Source organism: Gadus macrocephalus, chromosome 21, assembly GCF_031168955.1.
Source record: "Gadus macrocephalus chromosome 21, ASM3116895v1".
Taxonomy (NCBI): domain Eukaryota; kingdom Metazoa; phylum Chordata; class Actinopteri; order Gadiformes; family Gadidae; genus Gadus; species Gadus macrocephalus.
The window spans coordinates 13,612,773-13,628,569 of record NC_082402.1 but is presented as its reverse complement, the minus strand read 5'-3'; the positions used below and the strand labels follow the sequence as shown (position 1 = coordinate 13,628,569).

Sequence of the window (15,797 nt, the reverse complement as noted above, 5' to 3'; positions counted from 1 at the left end):
CAAAACTTTTTGATTCGCAAACAAAACTTTTGGCTTCCCATTAATCATTTTTTTATCACATTAATTTATCTTGCAATAAAACATTTTTTGATTAGTGTGGAAAGTTTTGCTCTCAAACCTATTATTTTTGATTGCATAATAAAGACACTAATCTACCTCCATAGTAGGCCTACGCTGCTGTGCATAGGCTGCTGTAGATAGAGCGAATGAATATAACCTTTAATCCATCTGCATGCACAATATATAGTTGTAGGCTACTGCATCCAGTATAATGGGAAAGATTAATTACAAAACCAAACGTGCACCTTTTGTGCAATAGGTCAAACTGTTTTAAACTGCCTTGACAAGTCTGCACTGCAACCAATAGTTAATGTATAGGCCTACTAACCAATTGTGCAATAGTGGATTATCCGTTTAAAAAATCAAAATGATCATTCAAAGTCAAGATATTTTACCTGCGTGAGGTACAACAAAGGACGACATTTGGCAGCATTGGAAAAACATTTTGTAGACGTTTGCTGTTGCAAGTTTTTCTCAACGAATAACCTAAAATCAACATTGCGTGTCCGCGGGGGTCTATGTGGGTGTTCCACCGCCCTGGTATTATTGAGAAACGCTGGTCTACTTAACAGACTTTGAGAGGATAACAACGACAACTAGGACTGCCTGTAGTCAAAAAAGGTATTCACGGCCAACTTGTCCTCAAGCAATTCAAGGGGGCAGTCCCCGAAAACACACTCACACATCCCCACAACCTCGCTCGTGTGCGTGAACATACACATAGCTGAGATAGGGGCAGGCCAAAAAAAGCAATACTGCAAGTGAGTATTTTCTGTTATTGTTTTTGTTTACACCGTTGCTGTTATTGCGACTGTTAACAAAATAGAAATGGCCATGGTCTCATTTTAGTCGTATTAGCAAAATCGATCAATCAGTAATTTGGTGAAACATACAATAGTTCATAAATTCTTTATTGAAATGCAAAATGAATCCCAGTTATGACTTAATCATGTCAGATTGAAAAGTTCACTATACAGTACATACATAAGGTAAACATACATACATACAGTATATACATATTTACAGACCAGGAACCGGAGGACCAATCACACGCAGGAGTTGTTTTTCGACACACAACTGTCGGTCAGGATGTGGTCCAAACCTCAGTTCTTCCAACGGATTTGCTGAGTAAAAATTTAACCGTCAAGACATCATCACAGCCTGGTCTGATCGCCTTTGAATACAGAGATTGTGTGTGTGTATCGAATGTGTAGCGTGTGTGTGTTTCTTACAGAGTTGTTGAGCACGTCTGCTATCTTCTTGTGTTCCGCGGAGCTCATGGCAAACTTCTTTTGGTATCCTAGCAACTGCTTCTTGTCCTTTGTGTCTCGGTACGTCTGATAGGACCAGACACGCATCAATCACAGCCATACAGATGCTGAGCTCAAAATTATACTACAAAGTGTGTATGATGCACGTCTCACGTTGATGATGACGTCATGGCATTTAAACTTGTGGGCCATGTTGATCTTGAGCTCCAGGTCCTCCAGCAGGTTGACATACACCTCCAACACCTGGGGATCAGGGGGAGAAGCACTTCAACTCACCGGTCACTCAGAAACCACCCCTCACTCTCTGAGGCCCCGTCCACACGGGCAAAAGCAATCTTTTCCCCTCCGTTTTCTTTTGATGCGTTTCAGGAATTTCTCCGTAAAGACGGACTCATTGCGAAAACGCATCGAGCTGTAGTAACGCTGTAGTACATATTCAAGACGCTGATTCTCCACAGAAAAAGTGGAGTGCATCAAGCCTGTGCGCTGTATACAAACATTTAGTCGAGGAGGATATAGCAGTAGTTGAACCTTTTAGATTGAGCAGAAATACTTACCTGCCCAAGTGTGTTGTTTGTACTGGCCCAGGTGTGTTGTTATTACCTGCCCAGGTGTGTTGTTATTACCTGCCCAGGTGTGTTGTTATTACCTGCCCAGGTGTGTTGTTATTACCAGCCCAAGTGTGTTGTTATTACCAGCCCAAGTGTGTTGTTATTACCTGCCCAGGTGTGTTGTTATTATCTGTACAGCTGTGTTGTTCGTACCTGCCCAGGTGTGTTCCTACCTGTACAGGTAACCTGTTTTTACCTGCAGGTGTGTTGCTGTTACCTGGACAGGTGCGTTGTTCTTGTGGAGGATGTCCAGCACCCTCTGGAAGGCGACAGGGGACTTCTTCTTGGTGAAGCCGAGCCAGTTCCTGGTGGTGAACAAGGAGTCCACGTCCGTCCACGCCTTCAGCTTAGCCCGGGCCGCGAGGGCGGTCAGGAAATACTGCTTCTCAGCCAACTGGAAGACACACAGAGGTCAGGACATTATATCAGTATAACACTGGAATATATATAAATATATAAAACACAGACACAGACACACACACACACACACACACACACACCTAACCTTGAAGGTTCTGCGGATGTTTGCAGGACTACTGTAGGTTCCCTGGAAGGAGGCAGACAGGCCGCACAGTTAGACACGGTTCCCCTAACAATATTATTCAGAATTAATTCATAACGGTGCAGCTCTGCCTCAACATGGAAAGTAGTCTAAAGGGACAGCAGAAGGTTAAGGTAAGGGTAGAGGGTTTCGGGTAAGGTTTAGGAGGTAATAGTTAGTAAGGGTTAGGTTAGGATACCCTCTGTAGTAGTTGTAGAAGTTGGTGTATTTGATGCCGCTTTTCCACCGCACATGTAGCTCGACTCGACACGACTCGACACGACACGACTCGACACGGTAGCAGCACGGGTGCTTTTCCACCGCAAATAGTACCTCCTGGACGTGGGCGGGGTCGGCTGCGCGAAAGGGCCGTGACGTATTTGTGTACGCGACGCAAACAACACATACGCAACCCACACATGGACAGAACCCACATAACAACAATGGAGGGCATCGATCGCATTACTATTATTAGCTGGCATGTTGAAGAAGTTGGAGAAGTGGAACATGTTGGCTGCGGCGCTGCTATGGATGTTACCAGCATGTCGCTCTCGTGACTTCGTCACACTCTCTGGCCAATCAGTCGCCGGCCGTCTGCCGACGTCACCTTTTAGCATCGGCTCAGCTCGCTTGGAACCTAGAGCGAGTAGGTACTAGAAAAAGCAGCCACTTCAGGTACCAGATACCATGGTACCGCGGTGGAAACGCAAAAAATGCGAGCTGAGTCGAGTCGTGTCGAGTCGTGTCGAGCTGGTACCATGCAGTGGAAAAGCGGCATTAGTGTCTCTCAGGCCAGTGCCTCTCCAACTGATAGGAGGCGTTACTTCAAACAGAAGTATCAGTAGTAGGGGGTGGTGATGAGGGGTTAGGGGTAGAGATAGACTGATGTTTTTTTTTAAATATTAATTAACAGAAAAAGGGGAAATATTGGCGTCAATATTTTGAATAATACAAACTCCAACACTTAACTTCATTTAAATGCCTTTAAGCATATGTTTGATATATGCTTATCAGATTAGAAATATTTTTAAGTGTCCGTCACTCCGTCAAGGGACAACGGAGACGGCAAGGGTCATGGTTGTAAATAGCTTGTTTTAGCAATCACATTTTTTACTTTTAAAGCATTATTGCGTTGCGCATCCGGCACCACGACGGAGAACTGAGGGTTCGAGGCACCACCGTGGTTACGCAGTTGGATGGCGCATTACGCAGTTGTAGAAGTATAACCACCGCTTAACGTGCTTCCCTGCAATAAAACTGGACTGAATTGAGTTTATTAGGTTTTTACTCTCTCACTCACACAGACTTCTACTATCACGGACTAGTTCCATATCGATATTATCAGCTACCTTGTTTCGAGTGATTAACAGGCACGCCTGGACGGACCGCGAGCGAGCAGAGCTGCCGCTAATGTTTATATAACGTTAATGAGCTCACAGTAATGTTAATAGTAGTTGTGAGTTGTAGAGGACTGGGATGTTTATTACAATTTTGGGAGAGTCTGCTGCCTTACCTCGAAACCAAACCAGACAAAACGTTTTCTCCTCTCCGCCGTGTGTGTGTGAGCACTGTGCATGCGCAGCTTTCACTGCTGATTGGCTGTTACCCGTCGTGGCTCTGCGTGTAACCAATCAGATGGTGCTGTGGGTGGGACAATGCTGGAGACAGCGTAGTGACAGCAGACAGAGAGGCGCGGCTGCATCAGAGCCTAAATAACCCAGTCTTAAATTGAGCTCTTATCGGCCGTCGGATAAAAAAAAAAGGCCGATGCCGATATGCGTCAAAATGCCGAATATCAACGCCAGAAATTGGCCCGGCCGATATCGGTCAATCCCTGGTCAGGGTTAAGGGGGTTAAGGTGGTTAGGGGTCAGGGTAAAGGGGGCTCGGGTACCTCTGGTTCGCTGTAGTGGTAGAAGCAGGAGTAGTAGAGGGTGGTGATGAGGGGCATGTTGAGGATGGAAGCCTTCCTGGGGAACCTCTTGAAGACGTCCGACTGCCCGGTCCTCTCCACCTGCTTATCGTTCTCCTAGGTCACCCGGGGGACGGTCAGGCAGGTTGACGAGGGTCGAGGATTCAAACTCTGATAGAGAAACTGCCACGACAACGTGCTCTTTTGTGGAGCGCGTAGAACGGCAGCTTGACACCGAGCTGGAGCCTTTCCAGTGACAGCGTGGGGGGTGCAGAGCAGAGCTCACCTCTATGATGATCTGCCTCTCCAGGAGCGTGTAGTGGTCCTGGACGTGGAGCGAGTCCTCTGGGGAGAAGGGCAAGCTGTGGACAGATCCAGACAAAGACAGGCTTATTTACGGGGTACCCTTCATGCATACATGCCACTGGGAGCTGCCCAGTACCACGTACTGGGGGTGGACAATGAGAGCAATATGGCAGACATTCAGTTCCCTCTCCCATGCTTGGATTTTTAACTACTACGTGTGAATCTGGCTGTTCTGCAGTCGCCACCGTGCATTTGCAGAAACATGTTTCGAAAATGTCCTGCCGGCCTAGTTTCACCACAAGCAAATTTTCACACAAAAAGGAACGACTTATTTATTGTTGGAAACAAAAAAGTGCAGATGCAAATCTGTTGAAACCGATTCGCTCTATTGGGCTTGGGCGGTGTCGGGGTATTTCAGTAAACCAGGGTATTTAGAAATACAGAAAGCATGATCAATACTGTCAAAAATACAGATGCTCCACTTTTCTTTCCCACATCTTCGGAAATCCTTTTTATTGTGTCTCTTGGCCAAGTTTTGCAGCAGGATAGATAATGAAATAATCCAAAATAAAGTCTTTGCCGTTGCATTGTTATTCATACTGAAACAGGTTTCATTGCCACAATTGTGGCTTTCCAGGGTAGAATGTGGGCCCCCGCACTGACATATTACAAAACAGGAAGGGACACTTTTTTTGCAGAAATAAGCAGCTGTGGTGGTGCATTAAAAGAAAGGCACATCTCAACAGCAGTTCATCTACTTAGACAAGCAAGACTGGTCTAAGTAGGCAAATTACATATTAGAGACACAGCATTGTAGGCCAGACAATCTGAGCCTATCCCAAACATACAATGAATCACCAGCAGCTCAGCTTTTATGTTCTTACTTTCTTATGATTGTGAAAGAAATCTGGTATTTTCCAGTGAAAACGGATGAAATGTAAACGCTGCATTAATCATAGCAGAGGCAGCGCAACGTACCCGAGGCAGGTCTTGAGGAAGTCTCTGCGCTTGCTTTCATCAGTGATGGTCAGGTGATGTTTATACTGCAGCAGCTACACACCACGAGACACACACACACACCTACCACCCATCATACACCACCTACCAACACTTCTCACATACTTTTAATATAAAGTATAAAAGAAAAAAAAAATCATCCAATAGTACAGGATGATGTGACTATGGGTTTGAAGGCAACAGTAAATATAGAGTAGAGGAGGTATTACAATATTAATACTTGAGGTAGCATAAAGGTTGACCGTATTATAGTCGTGACAGCAGAGGTAGTATAACAGAAGTGAAATTAGAAGTTGTATAATAAGATAGTGTTACAGTACATACCGCCTCATCCTCAGTCCGGCCCAAAGCCCTGTAGGCGAAAAACAGGGGATGCTTTAAGATATAATAATACAGATATAATATTATAATAATATATTACAACATAATACCTCCTAATCTTAACAAGCCCACACTGCAGCAGCTACACATTATTAATTATATATAATTAAATGTGTGTATATAATTAAATGTGTGTATATATATATATATATATATATATATAATTATAATTAATAATCACTATAATGCCAGACAATAAACTAATAATAATATTAGTAGTATTACACACAATAATGAAGTTGCAACATTTTCTGGATAAGGGTTAGGACATAAGGGAAGGGTTGTGTTAATGTATGACGCAGGTTAGGGTTATGGGTATTGGGTTATGAGTTGACCTCTGACCTGAAGAGGTCCAGTAGGACTTTCTGCTCCCCGCTCTCCTTTAGGTAGTGGATGTAGTGTCGCAGGGCTGTCTCCCTGCCAACCAGCTCTCGGAACAGAACCTCTACACAGGGGAACAGGGCAGATGATAAGACCAGCAGCTCTACAGAGTTAACAGAGTGGACCCTAGGACCTGGGTGGTGAGCCTTCAGATCCAGTGCACTACACTACTTTAACAATTACAATGACAATTAAACTAATTGTGTGGTTGACTGGTAAGACTGGAGCCTGGAGGAAACATACCTTTACACAAAGACCTCTTCAAATAGATTAATATCTGAAATGGAGGGAAAATGTTGCGTCAATAAAATCAAAAAGATGATTCTGATGACGATGAGGGAAATGAGGAAGACCTACAGCTGTGATGATGTTCCCGTCGTGCCCGTCGACAGCCTTGTCCAATAGGAGCATCTTGTCCTGCAGCGACTGGAACCGTTCCAGAGAAACCACCTGCACAATGAACACAACAAGGCATAGTAAACAATACTGGTGACTGGCAGATGCTGCCTGCATTTTATACACCACCTATCGCGTTTTCAACTATACAATACTGGCCCGGTTAGGCATGGAGGCTGGGATTTCCATTTAAATTACAACCTTGCTTCCCGCTTGAAGGCCTGTCCTAACTGAGATGACTTGCTTGTCTTGAGTCGATGACACAACACTCACAATTGTATCCTCTATTCAGTTATTATTATTATTATTATTATACTTATATCTATATTCCTACAATTTGAGGGACAACTTCTTGCTCCGAACAGCAACCAGGGCTGGTGTCACAACAGTCCACTTGGAGTGGCCCGACCTCGAAGAAGGTTCATCTTCGGTGAGGTACGGTACGGTAAAGAACTCTTAAACTGGTAGCGGTAACGCAAATCAGCGCGGCACGGTACGGCAAAAAGTGCAAATGTAAAACCACGACTTTCTAACCTGCCTCGAGCTAATCTGCTAGACTAGTGTCCGCTTCAGGTACTTCTGCATACACACACGCAGGCTGTACAGTATAGCCTTCTTGATCCTTAAATCTGTGGAGGTATTCCTACCTTTCCCTGTTGCATTTTCAGGATGGTCTCTTGAGGGGACCAGTTACTGATGTAGTCCTGCCAAGGGTACGAATAAAATCACTTTTAGTGGAAATACTTTGAAGTACACCATTCTGCATGACCATGCTTAGAAGATACTAACCTTGTATTCACATTTTGGTTTCCGTAGCTCTGGTGCGTAATGTCTGGCAGGTGTGTCGCTGAACGCTACAGAATCACAAATCATCAGATTAGTTAGTAGAACCTTCTAGAATCTGGTCTGCACCAGCACTTGGACTGAGCTGGAAGGATACCAGAAATATGCTCAATAAGACTATTACACACATACTTAAATCACTTTTCACTCTTTTAGTGTGTTTGATGAAAAGATTCATGATAGATTCATCGACATTCAAGACTACCACACACATTTCTAGCGACATACAGGTTCAATTCTAACCTGCAGTGCTATTCTACATGTCATTCCATCTCTTCTTCAACCCAATGTCGTCAGTCTTTCCTCTCATGGTCACAAAGACCATGAAAACGTGTTTAAAAACTGATGATTTACTCACAATCACTAGAGGACAGCATGCCGCCTACTTTGGTCTTTGCTGAAGAGCAGAGAGAGATTATGTTGTGGACAAAGAACAAAGAAGTGACTCAAAACAAGATATGAGAGTCATGCCTTTAAAGATTCTACTGGTTTAGGGTTAGGGTATGATGCAGTGTACTGTACTGTGCTGTACCTTTGAAGAGGGAGCTGAGGGAATATACAGAGTTATTCTTGGGTAGGGAAGGCGAAGCACTGATCTTGGGGAAGCCTAGCTCTCTGCTGTCCCCTGCTGGCCGGAGTTTGGACGCCGTCTCCTTCACGGACCAGGAGATACCTGGCGATAACAGTAGCAGAAACATGGCCGATCAGTGTCCATTAATTCACCTGTTAGTGCAATAGGGCGTCAACATTGTGCAGTGTAATTTCAGGGACAACCAATAAAAGCAAAAAAAAAAAGTGTGAGCCACTCATCTTAATTCCTTAAAGGCGCTCCCGTAGGGAACCACCCCCTGTAGGGTAAAGTCGTCATATCAAACCAGTCCCATACTGGATGGAACGGTTGTGATTGTCCCAACCCGGGCCGGGACTACTGGAAATCTGTCTGACCGGAGGGAGGCCATACTCATATGCCATGGCAAATAAAACATGAGCTGGCAGGCAGATTCTTCTGGTTCCCAGGCTAGGTTAGTTAGTGGACTATATAGTGTTCAGTGTAGTGAAAAGGAATGAGGGAAATAGCAAACTACTTCAGACATGGCCTTTATCACATTTCGGCTTCCCCAATAAAAACCGAAAAAAATCTGAAGGCTTCTTACTTCCGACTGGCTCTCCGCTCCAGCTGACCTTCTCCACGTCATCGTCATCATCGTCTTCATCCGCTAGGGCGGAAATGCTGTTCACAGCCTTTTTGGACTCTTTTAGCTGCCCTCAAAAAAAATGAAATGTTCATGGTTTCAAGCTTATGTATGTGTGTAAATTTGTTTAGTGTGGCAGGTCTCATAATTTCTTACCCGTGTATAATCGTCATCCTCCTTGTCGAAGGTGAAAGCCAGCGTAAACTTGCTGCTGTTCCAGTAATCATCTTCGTCTGCTTTGGCCCTCGACATCTGAAATCAAGACAGCAGTCTTCTGCTTATTCATGATACATCCCCAGCCTAGATCAACCTGCATGGACATCTAACACATGTCGTTGGCTAAACAAAGAGTGCTTGTGTAGCTATGCATGTATTCGCTACTATTAGTAATACCTCGCACACAGGGGAAACACACCCCGAATACATGAGTCTGTTTATGTCTTTGAAAGGTAGGCTACAAGTAAACATGTCAGATTGCTAACACGGATATGGGACAGGAACTACCTTATATCGTGCAGATAATCGAATATAAATTGGACCTACGAGACGCGTACAATGAAAATAGATTTGCTGAACGTTGAATGTCAGTAGATAATATCAATAACATAATGACATACGGAGGAGAATGAAGAAAAATCAAGATCCAGCAGTTTACCTTTTGCAGCTTCAGATCGCGCAGTGCGTTCTGGGAGATGTAGTCATCACGTCGTTACCACAATACGATGACGGGAAGACAAGAAGGACAACTTTGCCATAAATTAGATGCGCATATTTACTCAGGCGGATAGTCAACATAACAGTTCAAGAAAAATTTAACGTAACAGGCAGCTTTGGAAAAGCAAAAAAACAAGCCATATAACTTGTCTTGATGTTTGAATAATTAATTTCTGTGTATCCTTTTGAGTTTGTATAGTTATTTATTGTACATCAGAAGGAGGGGCGGGGGGCAGCTGTCGGCGCCGGTGACGCGCAGTGCGGCCGGTGACGCGCAGTGCTGCATGCGAGAGGAGGCGAGGGGATCAGATATATAAATGACGCGCTGACGATAAATGGAATAACTCATTTTTTTTGTTAACATACTTTCACCATTGGAAGAACCTTTCATACCTTTGGGCAGAGGCTACGGATAATTATAAGGATTATTGTATTATTATAGGACGACACTGCCTTACTGGAAACATCTATTGTTTTCTCTTATTTATTTTTTATATTTTTGCCAGTGTTTTTTTGAACCAGTGAAACTTTGGTGCGGCTATGGCCAAGTGGGGAGAAGGGGACCCCCGCTGGATAGTAGAGGAGCGGTCCGACGCGACCAACGTGAATAACTGGCATTGGTGAGCGGAAAACTAAAGGATGTGGGAATACTTGAGTCTACGTTCATATCGTAGAGAAAACAACTTAACGCAACAACACTTTATAGTGTGCTATCACCTGCTGGAAGGTGCTGCTGTTTGGTTGTTTTCAACGTCTAGACGTCTTACTATAGGCGTCAGTACCTCCTGAATATACTGATTAGATTGCTGCATGGCAAAACCTTTTAAAGTTGTGTCTAGTTCTTATGATCCATTAGCTGACTTTGTTTGTAGCCTTGCTTAGCGAAGACGGGGTTCTGGCCGGCTGGTGGTCGTAGTAGAACAGAAGGATCCAGAAGGTTATTTTAGGAGCGCAGCTTGGTAAGCACATGCAGAGATATTTATATCTGAGTCTGTGGGGTCCAACTCTGCCCGCTGTGTTTGCGCGCGCGCGTGTGTATATTGTGTGCACGCGTAAGTAGACCAATGTGTGTGTGTGTGTGTGTGTGTGTGTGTGTGTGTGTGTGTGTGTGTGTGTGTGTGTGTGTGTGTGTGTGTGTGTGTGTGTGTGTGTGTGTGTGTCGGTGTATGTCGGTGTATGTGTGTGCTATGTGCTTGCGTGTATATCTGTTACATGTGTTTATATGTGTATGTATTTCTGTGTGCATATAATATGTTTTTTGGTATGCATAAATGTATGTTATATGTTTTTGTATGTATATCAGTATATGTATTCTTGTGTGTATATGGGTTGATGGCTTCATATGTATGTATGTGTGTGTGTGTGTGTGTGTGTGTGTGTGTGTGTGTGTGTGTGTGTGTGTGTGTGTGTGTGTGTGTGTGTGTGTGTGTGTGTGTGTGTGTGTTTCCCCCCCAGGACGGAGCGCGATGTGACGGCTTGGTCCACAGACAAGCTGACGGAGCTCCTGGTGGGCTGTCGGGTAGAGCGGGACGGGGCCAGCTGTCGGCTGACGGATGTCACCAAGCTGGAGGGAGAGGCCTCCATCAACAACCGCAAAGGGAAACTCATCTTCTTCTACGAGTGGGTGATCAAAGCCTCCTGGATGGGTGAGTCACCTGGTTAAGTGAGTCGTCTGGCTAGGTTAGTTACCTGGTTATGTCTTCACCTGCCTCTGTAGCCTCTCTACTGGATAGGCCTAAAGTTACACTTACAGGTGCAATTAGTTATTTAGCCGATGCTTTCATCCCGAGCGATCTTTAACAAATGGGGTGGAGGATCACAAATCAGTTCTGTACACAGAGAGATGTGCCAGTCATTGGTTATAGTATCCATGGCTCCTCATCTGATTGTAGACATTAACTACTAATAAAACTCAAGTAATTTAACCTATACTTCACCTTTTAAAGTCTTATAGAGTTAAAGTGAAACTACATTCCGCATGTAATTCGTTTTTTAAATCAACAACAGAGGAAGGACTGTTACGAACATAGTTATAGCAGCAGTGTCTGAGCAGGCCTCTCACTGCATGTTTGCCCCCTGTGTTGCAGGAACTACCGCCATCGGTATCAAGTACAAAGGCACGCTGGAGGTGGCAAACCTTTCTGATGAGAACGACATGGATGACCTGGACGTAAGCCTCCTCACACGGGCTTCTAGACAGTAGCTAGGAACGCTCAAGCACTTAGAGTCATCAGGATACCAGTGGGCTGTAGTTGAGTGCTTCCATAGGTGGGGTAGGTAAGAGGTCTTATGTACCCTGAGTTGGGTTAGTCAAGTGTTACATATAAAAAATGTGTAGTTATTACTGCACACTTTATAACTATACTACATACATAATATATTGCATATATTTTTGTGATATCCTTATGCAGCTTTATTTAGTATCTCCTTTCTTTCATTGCACCAACATCTCAGAAAAAGACCTTACCTGGCAGTACATGTGGTTTGTGATTGTGTGTTTGTGACTGTGTGTTTGTGACTGTGTGTTAGTGACTGTGTGTTTGTGACTGTGTGTTTGTGACTTTGTTTGTGATTGTGTGTTTGTGACTGTGTGTTTGTGATGTGTGTTTGCGACTTTGTTTGTGATTGTGTGTTTGTGACTGTGTGTTTGTGATGTGTGTTTGTGATGTGTGTTTGTGACTGTGTTTGTGACTGTGTGTTTGTGACTGTTTGGTTTGTGATTTTGTTTTTGTAACTGTGAGTTTGTCATTGTTTGTTTGTGACTGGTTTGTGACTGTGTTTTTGTGACTGTGTGTTTGTCATTGTTTGTTTGTGACTGTGGTTTGTGACTGTGTTTTTGTGACTGTGTGTTTGTCATTGTTTGTTTGTGACTGTGTGTTTGTGACTGTTTAGTTTGTGATTTTGTGTTTGTGACTGTGTGTTTGTGACTGTGTGTTTGTGATTTTGTGTTTGTGACTGTGTGTTTGTGACTGTGTGTTTGTGATTGTTTGTTTCTGACTGTGTTGGTGACTGTGTGGTTTGTGGCCGCAGATCTCGGTGAGTCTGTGTAAAGACGAACCGGTCACGCCTCTCCTCGGGCTGATGAAGAAGGAGGGGGTGGAGAGGGTCCGCAAAGCTCTGGGAGAATACGTGACCCTCCTCAAATCAGGTGAGCCTCTAGATAAACACCCAGATGGTTTCGATACAGACACCAGCGTCTAGAATAGGTTCCCAGCCCTTTTTGGCCTCACCGCATCTTCAGGTCTCAGGTTTGTTACCATCCAACCAATCTGCCAATCATATGGACATACCCGTAACCACCGTTCCATCAATCAACCGCTGTGTAGGAGGTCCGGAAGTGGATTTAGGGATGGATACTCGGGTCCATCTGGGGATGTCCCTGAAGGGGCACTAGTATTAGTAGATGGTCTTTGACCCGTTGGTGTCTGTGCTCCAGCCTTCTCTCATGGGATGATCCTTCCTACGGCGAGCGGACCCGGCCAGCCTCCACCAGCGCCTACGCCCAAACAGGTCACCGCCAGCCGAACTCAGGTAGGAGATGAACCCCCTCCCCTCTATTCTAACGGCCGGATTCTTACTGACGGAAACACTTCTGACAGGTCTTACTGCTGGAACACAACTTACTGTCTCGAGCCTGAGGGGATGCACACAGTGTATGTAGAGGTGGTGTTTGTGTTTAATAGCGACAGTTGCATGGATGGTTTCTACATTGCTGCTTCTGAGCGCTGTCTGGTGACGGGAGGATGTGTCGTACCACTGAACATATACGTGAAGGTCTTCGTCTAGTTGGTTATGCATGAACCGAAGAATGCAGAAGGAAAGACGAAAAAGGGTCGCCCGCCGGTGGATATTCAACGCAGGAGTATCTTTGGCCTTTTCTAACTATCAGATACAGTATCACTGAGTAGTGTCGATGTGGCTCCACAGATCTCCTCCAGTGTGCCGGCCAAAGCTGTGCCCCAGGGCCCCCAGCAGGGGAGCGGCAGTACTGCAGGGGTCAGGATCTCCACCTGCAGCTTCAGTCTGAAGGAGACGTTCCTCACGTCACCTGATGAATTGTACCGCACCTTCATCAACCAGGAGGTGAGAACATCAGCGCCCTGGTTACTCAGCGTGGTATCATTAACAATGCCTATGGCGGTACACTTTCAGTCATTACATCCTACAGGCCAGCCGCTGTGCTGGCCTTATGCATCAGAATGCATCATGCACGTTTTTTATGTACCATAACCTAGGCTACTGGAAACTCAGTTCGGCCACGTCTATCTTGAGAAACTCTCTGGCAGTTCCGAACACAAAAATGTCTCCAAACAATAACAAATAACATCATGATTAATTACTAAATAATGACCAGAAGGGCATAACTACAACCACAATTATGAGATGTGATGAGGTGAGGTTAACCCCTGTGGTTTTCAATGGTGTGTTTCATTAAATTGTACTGTAAACAACTTAGGCCCTGGTGGGATATTACAATAAACCTGAAGGGCAGGTTGGTCAAGTGGTTTGTTTATAGGGTTTGACCCCTCGTAAGAAGGTTTTGGGTTTGATGCCCGCTGTCCACGTTCCAAGGTTAGGCATCGTAGAGTAAGATGCTTCATAACCGCTTCCTGCTCCTGAATGAAATCACTGTATACCGCTGAAGGTAAAAGCTTCTGCTGGATTACTTAATGTGTGATGTGTAGACTAGTCCAGAGCCAGACCCTAACCCGTGGCCCCGGTGCAGTTTGTGCAGGTCTTCACCCTCTCAGCGGCCCAGGTGGACGGCTGTCGAGGAGGAAAGTTCCAGATGTTGGACGGGAACGTGAACGGAGAGTTTTCTGAGCTGGTGAGAACCTGAATATTAACAGCACTGCACTTTAAGAAGTGCTAGGGCTAGTACTCACAACTAGATGGTTCGTCAACAGATTCCAGAGGAAAAGATTGTCATGAGGTGGAGATTCAAGACCTGGCCAAGTGGTATGAGTACACACACACACACACACACACACACACACACACACACACACACACACACACACACACACACACACACACACACACACACACACACACACACACACACACAGAGACACACACACACACACACACACACATCCATCTCAGCTTTCTCAGAAGGAATTATATATTTTTCATTGTTGGAGCCTAAAAATAACATAATTACATCATCATCTCGTTATTACATGGTATTAAATTCTATATCATCCCAATATTATTACATTAACCTGATATTGCAAATTCCTCCTTTGGGATGAATAGAATATCTCTCGAGTTGCAAGAGGAAAATATAGTTTGCAATTACTGTGCTATTATTCTTAACTTTTTTTTTTTACTTTGCCTTTATTTTCCATTTTAATACTAAAATGCCTTCTTAACTTTCTATTTTACCCATTTCTTTGCATATGTTTTCTTTTACTTATCTATTATTTTATTTTATTGTATGACAATGTTTATATGTGAAGCACTTTGAGTCTGCCTTGTGTATGAAAAGTGCTATATAAATAAAGTTGCCTTGCCTTGCCTATACACCTGCAACAGAAGCCTTGTGGTTCTGTGGATTGAGTTGTTGTTGTTGTGTTTGTTTGTTGTTTAGAGCACTACGCCACCATCACTCTGCGTCTGAAGGGCGTGGGGGACGAGACGGAGCTCAGACTGGACTGTAAGGGCGTCCCCTCTGGGGAGGAGGAGCGGACCAAGGAGGGGTGGAGGAGATACTACTTTAAAGCCATCAAACAGACCTTCGGCTACTGAGCCTCCCCCTACTGATGATCCCGGGGCTCAACAGACTCTCTCTTGATGTACTACGCAACTGACACCAGGACACAGACACACAGTGTACCAGCACGCTACTGAAACTACAGACAGTCTACTGTCCGGACACAATAGCACTGCCAGAACACAACACTGAATGGACAAACTCCTGGAACTCTATTGACAACAGGTACAATAGCACTCTACCTATAATATATTGACACTCTATTGACTATCAACACTACCAGCACTACTGACAGCAGGGAATATTTGGATAAGCAGGTCCTATTTAACTGGTCAGGTTTTACTAGGGAGATAGCCCTACTGTCCCACTAGTATGTAGCATAATGTACAACCCAGATTCCAATGAAGTTGGGACGTTATGTAAAACATAAATAAAATCAGAATACAATGATTTGCA

At 44.5% G+C, this 15,797-nt stretch overlaps 2 protein-coding genes and 1 long non-coding RNA gene across 5 annotated transcripts; 2 read left to right on the top strand and 1 right to left on the bottom strand.

Annotated features, from left to right (window-relative positions):
* Positions 1 to 953: 953 nt before the first annotated feature.
* On the bottom strand, positions 954 to 9,702 carry vipas39 (VPS33B interacting protein, apical-basolateral polarity regulator, spe-39 homolog). 3 transcript variants are annotated; one of them, XM_060041504.1, is made up of 19 exons: positions 9,567 to 9,702; positions 9,068 to 9,163; positions 8,873 to 8,978; positions 8,251 to 8,391; positions 8,077 to 8,115; positions 7,665 to 7,729; positions 7,523 to 7,579; positions 6,837 to 6,929; positions 6,723 to 6,756; positions 6,441 to 6,543; positions 6,042 to 6,069; positions 5,679 to 5,752; positions 4,681 to 4,756; positions 4,377 to 4,511; positions 2,448 to 2,489; positions 2,160 to 2,336; positions 1,485 to 1,574; positions 1,293 to 1,397; positions 954 to 1,184 (listed from the first exon to the last, which is right to left on the bottom strand). In XM_060041504.1, the coding sequence occupies exons 2-19, from the start codon at positions 9,161 to 9,163 to the stop codon at positions 1,164 to 1,166; spliced, it is 1,482 nt and encodes a 493-aa protein (XP_059897487.1). In that variant the 5' UTR covers positions 9,567 to 9,702; the 3' UTR covers positions 954 to 1,163. The 3 variants fall into 3 exon arrangements, with proteins under 3 accessions (XP_059897487.1, XP_059897488.1, XP_059897486.1); XM_060041505.1 differs by lacking the exon at positions 9,567 to 9,702 and adding an exon at positions 9,529 to 9,552; XM_060041503.1 differs by lacking the exon at positions 9,567 to 9,702 and adding an exon at positions 9,305 to 9,329.
* LOC132449711 (uncharacterized) lies at positions 4,756 to 6,067 on the top strand. Its single transcript, XR_009523637.1, has 2 exons — positions 4,756 to 5,068; positions 5,136 to 6,067. It is a non-coding gene; the product is annotated as an uncharacterized LOC132449711 (long non-coding RNA).
* Positions 9,703 to 9,875: 173 nt separating the features above from the next.
* LOC132449440 (activator of 90 kDa heat shock protein ATPase homolog 1-like) lies at positions 9,876 to 15,777 on the top strand. The gene is made up of 9 exons (XM_060041081.1): positions 9,876 to 10,245; positions 11,081 to 11,271; positions 11,713 to 11,795; positions 12,656 to 12,773; positions 13,062 to 13,156; positions 13,553 to 13,708; positions 14,352 to 14,453; positions 14,533 to 14,584; positions 15,219 to 15,777. Exons 1-9 carry the CDS (start codon positions 10,166 to 10,168, stop codon positions 15,374 to 15,376), a joined length of 1,035 nt encoding a protein of 344 aa, XP_059897064.1. The 5' UTR covers positions 9,876 to 10,165; the 3' UTR covers positions 15,377 to 15,777.
* The last annotated feature ends 20 nt before the right edge of the window (positions 15,778 to 15,797 follow it).